The sequence below is a fragment of the Fopius arisanus genome, unplaced genomic scaffold (assembly GCF_000806365.1).
Source record: "Fopius arisanus strain USDA-PBARC FA_bdor unplaced genomic scaffold, ASM80636v1 scaffold00001, whole genome shotgun sequence".
Lineage (NCBI taxonomy): Eukaryota > Metazoa > Arthropoda > Insecta > Hymenoptera > Braconidae > Fopius > Fopius arisanus.
In genome coordinates, this window is record NW_011887740.1 from 1,786,281 (window position 1) to 1,799,897 (window position 13,617).

Genomic DNA, 13,617 nt, shown 5'->3' on the forward strand with positions numbered 1-13,617 from the left:
AAAAAAGGTATATATTTCATATTATAATGTTAAGATAAAATAATCGTCATAAAATGGAAAATCCTCGATTTCTTTTATTTATTTATTAAAAATAGTCGTCGTATGAATTCGTCGTAGGAATGTTGAATATTGACAATAGAATTAAAAAATTCATGAGCAGTAAACAATTGCACTGATAAATATCGTTTGTAAAAAGAAGTACTTTCAGCATTTAAGTACAAATCATCAATGTAAAGGCGGATTTATTCACAATTCATAAAGTTTCATCATCGCATCCATTTACACTGGAACTCATTCCCCACCAGTTAGGTATAAAACTCTAGTATATACACGAATATAAAATACAATTTCTCCCACGTGATCTCTAACAATTCATAATACGAACGAGTAAGAACAATAAAATTATAAAATCCATTCGAATTGCTCAAAATTTTTGGGAATTATTCAAATAAGACTCTGATTCACCGGTGGATACATTCACCATTCCCATCCATTGCAAATATATAACCGATTTTCGTGTGAAAAATAGGTTTTATGGAATATCTTGAAATTCTAGGAAAATAAAAAATTTCTTGAAGACCATTTTTTTGTGTACTTTGTAGAACTAAATTGTAATTAACTTAAAAGATATTATTTCAGCCTTTGATAACTGAATTTCATTTCAAGATGAAGATCGTCGAAATATTTAGGCATTAAAAAAAGATATCGAACATTTCATGATAAGCATTTTCATCTCAACCAAATTCAAAGATAATCACTAGCAGAGATCGGCACTGATATTACTTCCAGGAATATTTATCACGTTCATTCTCGATTGTTTGATTAATGATTAATCACACGCTTCCGCTATTTCATCATCGTGATTCACCAATAGATAATGACCATTCTAAATTCTTTCATGATTCATTGATCAAATAATATAAATGTTGCAATCTATTACTATTCTTTGAAATAATAATTAAGTCCTCCTCGCTTATGATTACTGAATACTTATAACTGAATTATCAAATCAGTAGAATTTATCATTATCTAATTACTGAGCACGAAAAAAATAATTTTTTTCATTACTCAGTATGGAAATAATAAAAATGAAATCTGAATTATTGGGAACGATTGAAGTAATGAATTCTTATGAAAATAATATTAATATTTTGCCAATCCCCTGCTTTGCAAACCCCATCATTTCTCACCACTGAAAGATATGCAGGAAAGGGACGGAAAGGACTGATAAATACATCTCCCTCACTCCCTTAATTCTGAATAATTGGAACTTTTTCTAGCCACTCGGTATCAGGTCGGACGAATTCCAAATCGCTGCCCTCCCCCTCAGACTCATCATCCTCATCAAAATACGGCCTAGTATTATTCAATTCTTCACCCACGACAATGCTTCTGTTCAAAGGTCTCTTAAACACCTCAACTTCCTTCTCATCATCATCGAAAAAGCTGTTTCCATCCTTCAACAGACTAAAAGCATAAGCCCTCCTGCTGTTCTTCTCCTCAGGACTAATGCCCTTGCACCTCATGAAGCAGCAGATCCCCAATAATATGATCCCCACGGAGACGACCCCAGACATGATCACGAACACTAGTCTAGGCATTCCAAAAATATTCTCATCTCTCTTAAGCTTGAACACGAGATTCGAGAATCTCTTGATGTCTGGAGTTATGAGGATTTTGGTATCCGAGATATAGCCATCAGCTTCAGCTTTAATAACGTGATTGCCAGCTGGCAGTAAAACCCAGAAGGCTCCAGTCTGGATATTCCTCACTCTGTGGACAGAATCGTCGTACGACAGGAGAGCCCCAATGGGCTCGCTTCCTTCGTTCAGGACATATCCAGTCACTCCTTTGTCGACAGCTCCCATAATCGCCAGGAGACTATTCTTATTGGCCTCCCACACGTCCATGACATGATCGGTATTGCAACAAGTGACATAAACATCGAGCATGAGAGTACTCGTGTTCAAGTAAGCATAATCAATCAGGGAATCACTTCTGCCTCCTGGGAGAGCTTCACCGCTGTGAGTAACTCCATATTTCCCGATATTAACATCATCCTGGCACTTCTGATTGGGCAGAATCATGGAGGGATGGTTCTCGGTGTACGTCGATGCCAGATAACTGAAGATCTCATCGTCATTCGTGCTAAAATGCCCAGGATTATTTGAATTAAATCCATAAGGAATCTCAACGTGCCTCGATCCGCTATTCAAGTTTATCGCAACTACTGCCTTCGTCTTCTGGAACCAGTCCGCTATCATTTTGGCATCTGGAGTCATTGGACTGTCGATAGGGAATTTGAGGCTCGATGAAGAAGCGGAACATGTTAGGGCTCCGTCATTATCGGGGAATAAATCGGGTGCCACGAGGATATTGAAGTTTTCTAGAAAATCGGTCACACTTTTGTCTTTCTGATAATTCCTGACGAGATAATCAGCAAAGTAGATGAGTAGTTGTGAAGTCGTTGGAGCCCCTCGTCCAACCCCTGCTGAGTAGACAATAGTTGGACGACTGATGACTTGACGCTTGGAATTCCTGGCTGCTAGTTGTATCGCGAGTACTCTAGTGCCTTTTGTGGTTGTCCCAACAGTTTTCAATTCAGTTATCTTCGGGTATTTTTTATTCAATTCGTCCAGGGAACGATTCGACTCATTCTCCTCGTGAAAATTGTCAAGAGATCCCTTCGAAATTGGTTCGATAGAGCCGGTGGCATTCAATCTCTCCAGGTGTACCTTGATATCCGTTATCTCATGGCTCTTTATCTCGACATTGACAGTTTTCGTGATGTAATTATCACACGAGAATACTAGGGAATATTTTCCCGGAATTAAAACCCTGATGAAGTACGCCATGTTTTTAGTAACTGAATATGTCTCAGTGCCAATGTGAACCTTAGTATTTCGAAGTGGTTCTCCTTTGTCATTTTGAATCTCAGCTCGAATTCCAGTGGTCAACCCGAAGAGCAATTCCTTCAAGGGTGCCAGATTATCTCTCCAGATTACTGGAAGTGATTCAGGGGCAGCATATTTGCAGCAGGATAACGATAGAGCCAAGACTGGAATTTTATAATTTTTCATGATATAGTCTCCAACAGCACTTGAGTTATTATCGGCATCGCAGCTCTTCTTATGCATGGCTGCATCGTAATTCTCAGCCAGGGTCTTGTAGACATTGAGATAATCCTCAGTGTAACTAACCCCAATGCTCCCCCCAATGACAGTGATAACAGCATCATATTCTTCTGAGGCCAGCATTCGCCTGAAAGCACTGGTGACAGGATCCTTATCCTCCCCAGCTAGCAACAGCCCTGCAGTTTCATTGGCGACCTGTGGATTGCAGTTATCCGTGACTTGATCGAATTTCTTATCGAGCCCTGGAATAATGTGGAAGACGGCGTTATCAAGTAGTTTAACTATGGGAGGATCTCCAATGAGATCTCCCTTCACCAGGTGATTTGCCAAGCGGAGGAATATCTCCCTTCCAACAGGCTGCGATGCGAAGAGACCGCCCACCAGAGCTACATGGATTTTACGCTCCTCTGGAGCCCCCAGGTTCCTCGTTATCTTCAACGAATGCACTGCCATACTGTTCAACGACTCCCCAGCCTCGAACTCAACGATGCTATCAGCCCTCTGCGATTCCAGAGTACCCATTGCAGTATTCAAGTCGCCATTGCTCAAGTAGCCTTTCTTCAAGTTTTTAAGTATCGCGAAATCATAAGCTGAAGACCAGTGCTGGTCGTCATCCTTCATCAGGGTGAAGTCGACGATGACCTCTCCCTGTCTGGACTCTCTCTCAGATCTAATGACCACCTCCTGCGTATAGGATTCATACCCATAAGCACTGGCGGTGATATTATAACTTCCTGGAGTGAGCAACCTCCAGTAATCGCCGTCCTTAGCAGTGTATATCACATGATTGATACCCTCTATCGTAATCTTCGCCTTAGAGATAGGTCCACCGATGGAAGAGCGAACGACTCCATGGACACCCTTTCGAGCCATCTCTACGTACGTCATCAGGGCTTCTCGGTTCTCCAGCCAGTACCGAGGAAGTTCCTCAGCGCGAGGGAACTTGGTGCAACCCAGTTCCAGAGTAAGTTCGAAGGCATTACCGTGAACGTAATTGTAATCCTGCATTCCACCTGTCACGGGGTACCACGCAGCTCCATTGGTGATGCCGTCTGGAAAAGGTTTATCAAGGACACTAGGAAATCCTGAGGGTGAGGGACAGGGTTTTCCGAGGTGCATCCTGGGATGTGCCATGGAATATGACAGAGCAAGAGCCCGGAAGACTGCATCATCCGGGGACATACTTTCTCGAGGCTCCTCCTGCGCTGGACCATCGTCCCAGGGGTAATTAGCTACCAGTGCCCCTCCATGGAGATTAGCCGAGAGGACGAAGGGAAGTTCAGACATCCATTTAATTATGGCTTTAGTCTCTGGCTCCTGGTGTATATTCAGCTGAAAACAAATTAGTGTTGATTGAATGGTTATTAGATCGTTATGCAGAGGAGTAGAATTTGGGTCATGGTCAAGGGTGATGAGTTAATGTCGTTGATGTTTACCTCATCTGTGCCGTATTGATCTGGAAAATTGCGATTCAAGTCCACGTGATGCGCATTGGTTCTGCCAACAACACTGTCAACGCTCCCCACGTTTGATATTTCATAACCATCTGGATTCATGCTCGGCATCACGTGCAGTCTAATTGTTTTGACGATACGAGTTGCCCTTGGATCAGTGCCATAATTTTCACAGAGGTACTTGGCGAGAAGGAGGAGAACTTCGCGGCCAACCACCTCGTTGCCATGCATATTCCCCACGTACTTGACCTCTGGCTTGTTTACATCGTGTTGTCCAGGATTCATCGTTATCTCAAGGACATACAGCTCTCGATTCTCGACGGAACGACCAACACTGTACAGACGTGTTATCTGGGGATAATTACCATGGAGATGGTTCAGGAATTTCACCATCTCAGTGTAATTGTGGTGTACGAACTTTACATCTTCGTAAAATCCGTATTTATCGCGGGGTCTCGTGTACTCCTCCACATTCTGGGACATTTGGGCTGTGATAAAAGGGAGAAAATAAATAAATAGCAGTGAATTTGGGAAATAACGCAACACAAGGTACGGGTTTAGGCGAAATCATAATAGAAACGTGGAAAAGTGTAATTATTTGTTAAATAAAGAGAGGAAGAGGAAGTGGCTCAAGTGAGACAAGTTGCATATTCAATCGCAGCAAATATAATACTTTATTCCTTTTGTTTTGTTGACACCGCTTTATACATTGTACACATTTGTCGTTTAATTGATTATCCAATTTTATTTAACTCCACGAAGGACATGAAATTACGAGTGGTAAAATGCATATAGCTAGTGGTTTACATTCACTTTTCTTTCACATTGTTTATTCGTATTGTTAAATTTTTTGAAAAATATATGCTGTTTTATTGGAAAATAAAGGAATTTTAAGCGTCAAGTGTTGGCACCCATCGCACTCAGCATTTTAGTTGGGATAAAATAATTTTAGATTGATAAGGAGGCACCGGAAAAATAAAACATCTCACTGGGAACTTTGTCATGGATTCGATTTAATTATCCTTATCGCAAATTCCTGATCCAGTACTAATTATGTTTTCAGTATTATGTAGAATTACACGTGTGGCATGTACGACGATTTTCTTCATTCTTAAAAATAGCACAAAAATATGAGATTTCTTTCTTGAACAAAAGAGCTATTAATCATTTTACCGATATAATATAATTCTCTTACTAATGAGATATGTTTATGATCGTTATTAGTGTCATTATTAGTCTAGAGTTACGTGGATCGCGGTGCATATGTTGCATGTGGCTTGAACCGCGTTGATTGTAATTGAATTAGACGTATACAATAGACATTTCAATTTCATCTTCAAATTTTCGCTCATCTGCTCATGAATTTGCTCTTAATTCTTCAACACTCAAGTTCTATTAACATAATTTAAACATTCATTAATTTCCTTTTTTATTCCATACCTTGTGTACGCGCTTTTCCACAAAATAGGGGGTCAATTTTGGCGGTAAGTCGGTCATACGTTAAAACTCTAAATTGGAATTATTGTGGAATTAACAGGGAAATAATAATAATATCGACAAGTTAGTTTGTCATGACAAACATATTTTTTTTAAATTGCAACATTCGTCGAGAGAATGTTGGATTAATACAATAACGAGGTGCACTGAACCGATTAGGGATTGTGAGCTGTAAACAAAAAAATTGAAAATTGTAAATAAAAAGAATAAGTGAGTTTTCGTCAGTCAGTGAAAAAGACTTGTGATCTTGTTTGTTAGTAGAAGTTGTGCAAATTAGGAATAGTGTCGAGGTATTTTATGAGAGGCTAGTAGTCATAGTCACGAATTCTTAGGGAAGCAATCATTCTCTCGAGTGGCGACAGTTTCGAGATTATTGGTATCACTGGTGGATAATCCAGCCCGGTTTTACCTTCTTGCTCCTCGGAAGACAAAGCCATCAGGGAGAAGTTTACTATTATTGGTGTGCCATCCTCTACAGTTATGTTTATCGGTTCACTTCGTTTGTATCTGCAATGACACAAAAACGAAATAATTAAAATTATTCAGAAGTAGATATCCCCGAGTTTCCGGACGAGATTAGCAATTTTAATTACCCCCATGCACTGGCGTAAACCACGTAATTTCCTGGGAGAAGTAGTCGCCAGTATTCTCCACGATTTGTTGTTGTTACATTGCGATTTATCCCGTATACCCCAACCTGGGCGCCTTCTATTGGTTCTCCTTCAGTGTCCATAACCACTCCTACGTCAGATAAAATTCATGGGATAAAGGGGTAGGATACATTGGAATTTAATTTCTTGGGGTTTAAGAGTAGTGAAGAATTCGATATGTTTGATTGTACCTTTGAATCCGATGTTAGCCTGTTCTAGATACTTAATCAGGGACTCTTTATTCAATCTCCAATGTTCGGGCATGAGGTTCGCTGGTGGATATTTGCAGCAACTGACCTCAAATGTTATCTCGAGGGCATTTGATCGAGCATAATTGTAGTCTTGCATGCCACCCACAACTTCATACCTGGTGATTGTCAGAGTAATTTGTATTAAGGATCAAGCATCATAAAATAATTCAATTTGGAAAGGACTGTCGAGAAATTTTCTCGCATCTGTTATTGGATAGTTTCGTAAAAATAATCCTAAAATTATTATCGTTGCAATAACTTCCTATTTAAGATTGTGAAATTCGTTGTTGCTAGAGGGAAATTGGAGGAACGAATTAATAGATTAAGGACTTTACCAGTAGGCTCCGTTCGTTACACCTCCAGGGAATCGATCAGGAGGGCAAGATTCCCCGTTGTGCATGACTGGATGATGATCGGCGTAAATATGAGCTAGATATTTGAAGAGATTGTCATCTGGAGATTTACTCTCAATGCAGCAGGACTGGAAAATACTGAATTTAACAATAAAAAATGCAAAATTAATCATATATCTTCGGGACAATGTGAATTAATTTTGTTTGAACAGAATAATAAATTTACCCAGAATCATAAGGATAACTCGCGACGACAGCTCCTCCGTGAAAATTTCCAGAGAGTACGAATGGCATCGTGTTGATCCATGTCATCATGGCAATGGTCTCATTCTGTCTGCCAGCGACGATATTACCACCTCGGATATACTCACTGGCAGATCTATCGAATTGATCCGGAAAGTCTCGATTCAGGTCCACATGATTGGCATTCTCCCGTCCTGAGTAATCGCTCTTCGACTCGCAGAGTCCTTCCTGCAGAAAAATCATATGAAATGCCAAAATGAAAATTCAAACACCATTTCAAAAATAAAAATTAAATCCATTCAGTACATAGAAATAGCATTTTTTTGTTTAGTAGTCATAAAAGTGTCCCGATAACAAGTATACAACGTTGCAAATGTCGATAAATGAAAGAATATTGAGAGTGTTGAAGAGAGACATAAAATTCTGCTTTACATTTACGTTGTAGCCAAATATTAGAGCGGCTGTGAAAACAATAAGAATCCTATAGCCTTTACTGAATTTCAAAATATCTATGACAACTTTCAATATTCAAGTGGGAGAGTCTGCGGCAGAGAGTGCAATAGAAAAGTGATAGTATTGAATGAGTCCATGGCAATCTTGAACATTCAATTTTCTTGGGTATCTCTAAGCCTAAAGGAAATGGTGAAATTCTTTTGCGGGGCTTCTCCATGTAAAAGATCTTCTCTCTAAAAAAAATTTAATGCAAATCCAAAGAAACACACAATATTGAATCAATTGCAATATGTTCCACATATTCCTCGAGATCATGATGAAAGTCAGCTGGCCCCACGTCTTCTGACAAATTAATCTCTTGACATAAATACCGAATGTAATTATCTCCCCCAATTAACAATTCCGATTGACATGCAGAGGAAGAATTAACACCCTCATACCTGTGAATTTTCAAAGCCATCTGGGTTCAACGAGGGCATCAGAAAGATGTCAGTTGTATTAACGAGTTTGCCGATTCGTTCGTCATTATGATAATGAGCTAGAAGATACTGAGCCAAGTATATCATGAGTTGTCTCCCAACAGACTCATCTCCATGCATATTAGCGACATATTTGACCATGGGTTTTCCCAGTTCCCTGGGTTCCCTGACATTTTTGGTTATCTCCAGAACAAGAAGATCCCGTTGATTCACAGATTTTCCAATGGAATGAACCTTGGCGAGATTCGGATAGTCCTGCTCCAATTTATTGAAAAGTTTCTTGAGGTCTTCATAATGTGTGTAATTAGGAGTAATAAAATCGTCGTCAATTTCCGCTGTGGAACGCAGACTGTATCCACTGGTGATTTTGAAAATTGCACACACAACGAGAATATAACTCAATACAGCCATCCTCGCTGGAGATCACAACCAAAATGAATGACTTTGAATTCAGCAAAGCCCAAAAAAATTCACGTACTCGATAAACACTACAGGGGCATCCCACGAAATAATCCTCTGGAGGCCCTCACACGTATGTCAACTGTCCACAACCAACAGAGGACATCATCACAGATTCACAGAACAAGACACAACACTAACAACAGTGATGACGTCTACAAGGATTTCAATATGGTAGGGGAAAAGCCCAACCAAACCTCAACATATTACCTGTCCTGTGTTATTTCCTCTAGCTCTCTCTCTCGTTTTCTCACTGGTTTCCTCTCAACTCAATCGGAGCCTTCACCCACGCGATAAACACTCACCCCTATGCCCTTTTTTTCATCTGAGTTTCCTCATACTCTTGTCCCTCCCTCTTCTTTTACAAGTAAAACGCCCACCCATGACCTCGCTGTGACGTGATATTGATTTGAGCTTCCATTCATCACTGATAACCGTGAGGGAAATTACAGGCTTTTGCTTGTGGTCTACCTCATTCACTGATAAATCACTTTCATCGGTTTTTTGTGCCAACCGGGTAATAATAGCTTCTATTTGGATGTCAGATGGGGTTCGAGTGTGTTATATGATTTTTTATATAGAATAATAATGAATAGAATTCAGGATTTTTTTTAGACCAAATGAATTAAAGGATGCTCTTGGGGTTTTTCCACCTAAAAAAATGACCTTGAGCCCACCTCTCACGGGGCAACATATTGAATTATTCATGAAATATTGATCTTAGATAAATTTACATAGACGTTATCTTCATTCTTATCCATTGGCTTTCCATGAAAAGAATGATAGACAGTTTTTTTTACAAAGTGGAAACACATCTTTTCAAGTCTTTCGAGGCACTAGAGGTACATATTGACATAATTTAAAGGAGAGTGTGGATACGTTTAGCTGTTTCTTATCTCAACGATGGATTGAGCCGGTGATAATCGGTAAAAGTCAGCCTGATGGTATTATCATTATTACAAATTAATATCGTACAACTTTTTCGGATTAAAACAATTCAATCATATAAACTAGCCATAATTTCTATTATATTATTCCCTAGTTAAAAATGTCACTAATAAATGAAACGTGTCTATTTCACTCATTCATTACGAATCATGTTTTTATGCGCCAGATAATCTCAGAGCTTTCCGGGCAAGGTATCTTTGGAGAGCTGCTTCAAAGACGGGGCCTACCGTGCGTTTCTCCCAGATGGAAGGTTTCTCCTCTGGCTTTTCCTTCTCAGCTTCATCCTTCGAATTTTTCTCTTTGTCTGATCTCCCAGATTTCAACTCCGGTGCCTTGAACGTTTCATTAACTTCAACACTCGTGACCGATCCATTCTTTTCTTCTTTTTCTTCTTTAGTTGACAATCGAGGTTTCTTGATGGGTGACTGACACTCTTCATTTTTTTCAATTTTCTCAGAAATATCAGTAACGATTTGCCTAGCCCCTTCGTCCTCAGATTTCTCACCATGATCTTCCTCAGACTCTGACTCAGACTCTTCCATGACTCTCTTCCTGTACTGCCTCTTGTTTTTTCCCTTAAAGTTCACATTAGATTTTTCCCCTCTCCTGTGTTTACCATCCTCTCGATCATCACTGCCTGATCCTTCGGAAGACGAATCAATCGATAAATCATCGTCTCTATCGATATTTGGAGATTGTAATGGACTAGCTTCTTTCGGTTTCTTCGAATTCCCTTCCTCATGTGATTCATTTGATTTTGGATCAAAAGTCTGGGCGAATAGATGTCGATGGAAGCCTGACATATCAGGCTGCTTTGTAACATCGGCAATCGCCTCCAGCCTGTCCATCCGCTCTTCCTCCTCCTCAATTTTTTTGAATTGTTCTAGCTTCTCTCTGTACGCAGATGTGACAAAGCTCTCCTTATCAGCGAATTTCTCACCTTCAGCCTCTCGCTCTTTCTGCACCATCCTCTCCATCCTGTGCTCCTGCTCTATTTTCCTCCTCTCAGCTGCTTTCAGTAGGTTGTGGATGTACTTGGGTTGCTTCAGCTCTTTCTTAACTGGCTTACTCTGCTCCTTGACCTTCTCTATCTCATCGTATACCTCGTCATACTGGTAAATTGTTGGATCCTCGTTCAGAGCTTTTTCCATGTTGAGACGAGTCTGTTTTTTTATTCTGTGCTTCTCTCCCTCAGCCTTCAGGGCTTTTTTCACCCAATCTGCTCCATCATCTGCATCGGAGTCATTATCATCGCCGAATATGTTGCCAGCTTTTGGAGCTGACAGGACAGCCTTCTTCGGCATTGTCAAACCATATCTGAAGTAGAAACGAAAACATCGGAAAACTCAATGAAATTGAATTAAAAAAATTGCATATCCATAGAATAATGTAAATATAACCTCGAAATTACTTCAATCGTAGAATAAAGTGGAGTACTTACTGCTTTGTATTTTTATTCATTTTTTTCAAGGTATCCTTCAGTTAATGATGCAAAATTTGCAATTATCGATGTTATCTAACAGATTATTCTATTAACTTGACTTTTAATTATTTTTTGTTGATGTCAGCTGACATTTACCTTCAACTTCACTTTGATAAAACAGATTTCAGTTTTATCATGAGAAAGCAACGGCCGATGAGATGGAGTTCCATATTATCCATTTGTTTTTAAAGCTCCAGCCACAATTGCAAAATTTTCCAGTGGATAGTAAAATATAGTGTGGAATGGACTAAAGCTTGTTGAGTTTTGCAAAACCGGCTCTATACATTCCTCTCATCTGCCTATGATACAACAATTAACAATCGCTTGTTCTTAAAAAATAATACAACAATCAAGAACGTGTGGATTCTATTCCTTATTTGTGGAGAATTGTCGAATGCAGATAGTTTTTCGTGTGAATTACATAACCTGATCGAGATTGTAATTTCATATGACGACGGATAAATTGAATATTTAATAAGTAGTGCAAAGTGCAGGGAACGAAATTTCGAGCAGGTTATTAGAATCTTAGAACCTATCAGTGTCATTATCTCGTTTTATCAATTTTGTTGAGCAGTGTTTATAACAAAAAATGTCGAGATTGTTGACAAATTTGTGCCCACAAGTGAGGAAGCTGGTGAGTTCCGAATTAAATATCCAAGGGCATTGATAACCCAATTATTGTCATATTGTCAAAATCATTGATTAATAATTATAATTCATTCATAGGTGGCCCTCTCAATTAAAGAGTCAAAGTCTCTGGTGTCCTTGTCAAATATTCGCAGCTTCTCGATTAGCTCCAGATTATTAGCAGGTTGGCCTCAGATCCAGAAACCTGCACCTGATTTTGCTGGTACTGCTGTTGTCAATGGTGATTTCAAGGATATCAAGCTCTCTGATTACAGAGGAAAATACGTTGTATTATTTTTCTATCCATTAGACTTGTAAGTACTCCTCTACATCCTTTCCATTTTTTTGGTGGTGTTATAACTGTTGAAATTTAAGTTCCCATATTTTTCTATATCTATTCCCACCAAAAAACTAAATGAATTAATTTAGGTCTTAATTAGTAACAATCATGATAAAATTCCAATAATAGTATTTGGTAGGAATAATGCATTTTTATTCCAGCACTTTCGTATGTCCGACTGAATTACTTGCCTTCAGTGAAAAAATGTCAGAATTCAAGGGATTAAATGCTGAGGTGATTGGTGTCTCCACAGACTCCCATTTCAGTCATCTGGCCTGGATAAATACCCCAAGGAAGCAAGGAGGATTGGGTGGTGATCTTGGGTACCCACTGCTTAGTGACTTCAATAAACAAATAGCTGCAAGCTACGGAGTCCTCTTGGACGAACCTGGTGTTGCCCTCCGAGGACTCTTCATCATTGACAAGGAAGGAGTTTTACGTCAACTCAGTGTTAATGATTTACCAGTGGGCAGGAGCGTTGATGAGACTTTGAGGCTCATTAAGGCCTTCCAGTTTGTCGAGAAACATGGAGAGGTGTGTCCAGCCAATTGGCAGCCAGATTCCAAAACGATAAAGCCGAATCCTAAGGGTAGTAAAGAGTACTTCGAATCTGTTAACTAAGTGTGCAGGGGAGAGGGGTCGAGTTGTGGTATTCAATAAAATTTCGAAAATTTAATCTTCGAAAAATTGAGTAGATTTATTGTACAACTAACTAGAATTAATTCCCTTCGCTTATCACTGACATTTGTAAATCTTTTATGGATCTAGGAACTCAATAAAAACTTTATTTGAAAAAAAAATCTGAACACTGAACTGGATTGACACAAAGGCATGAACCATAATTGTCTCAAGTCCTAAAAGGCACGGTGAATAGAATATTACGAATTACTAAAAACACAAAACCACTTGAGAGAACAACAGATTATAAGGTTCTCTCAAACCCGATTAAATAAGGGCTATTGTTGAGAACTCTTGTTTCCAATTTTCTTAACGAAACACCTAAACTCACGAGTCGGCACGCGTGCTGGAGCGTGTGGAATCGTCAATTTGCAGTCGTAACTGTGATCTGTACATGGTAGCAGGAGCGGGCACGTGCCTCGGGGGAAAAAATCCCAACACAACAATTTTTTTTTCTCCCCCGTAATGTGTTGTATTGGTTGAGCCATTTTGCCTGGTATGGTGGAGGTTCAATCAGACGCAAAGGGCACCGAGGGCACGCGGATACTGAATGAAGTGGATGAGGGCC

General features: G+C 39.5%; 3 protein-coding genes across 3 annotated transcripts; 1 reads left to right on the plus strand and 2 right to left on the minus strand.

Moving 5' to 3' along the window:
* Positions 1 to 51: 51 nt before the first annotated feature.
* Positions 52 to 9,389, minus strand: LOC105273111 (carboxypeptidase D-like). Its single transcript, XM_011315360.1, has 8 exons — positions 8,476 to 9,389; positions 7,566 to 7,810; positions 7,322 to 7,477; positions 6,927 to 7,102; positions 6,679 to 6,826; positions 6,495 to 6,592; positions 4,571 to 5,076; positions 52 to 4,466 (listed from the first exon to the last, which is right to left on the minus strand). Exons 1-8 carry the CDS (start codon positions 8,923 to 8,925, stop codon positions 1,251 to 1,253), a joined length of 4,995 nt encoding a protein of 1,664 aa, XP_011313662.1. The 5' UTR covers positions 8,926 to 9,389; the 3' UTR covers positions 52 to 1,250.
* Positions 9,390 to 9,653: 264 nt separating this feature from the next.
* Positions 9,654 to 11,509, minus strand: LOC105273129 (nuclear speckle splicing regulatory protein 1). Its single transcript, XM_011315383.1, has 2 exons — positions 11,363 to 11,509; positions 9,654 to 11,238 (listed from the first exon to the last, which is right to left on the minus strand). The coding sequence occupies exons 1-2, from the start codon at positions 11,380 to 11,382 to the stop codon at positions 10,077 to 10,079; spliced, it is 1,182 nt and encodes a 393-aa protein (XP_011313685.1). The 5' UTR covers positions 11,383 to 11,509; the 3' UTR covers positions 9,654 to 10,076.
* Positions 11,510 to 11,600: 91 nt separating this feature from the next.
* LOC105273138 (peroxiredoxin 1) lies at positions 11,601 to 13,047 on the plus strand. Its single transcript, XM_011315395.1, has 3 exons — positions 11,601 to 12,038; positions 12,131 to 12,345; positions 12,533 to 13,047. The coding sequence occupies exons 1-3, from the start codon at positions 11,994 to 11,996 to the stop codon at positions 12,990 to 12,992; spliced, it is 720 nt and encodes a 239-aa protein (XP_011313697.1). The 5' UTR covers positions 11,601 to 11,993; the 3' UTR covers positions 12,993 to 13,047.
* Positions 13,048 to 13,617: the final 570 nt, after the last annotated feature.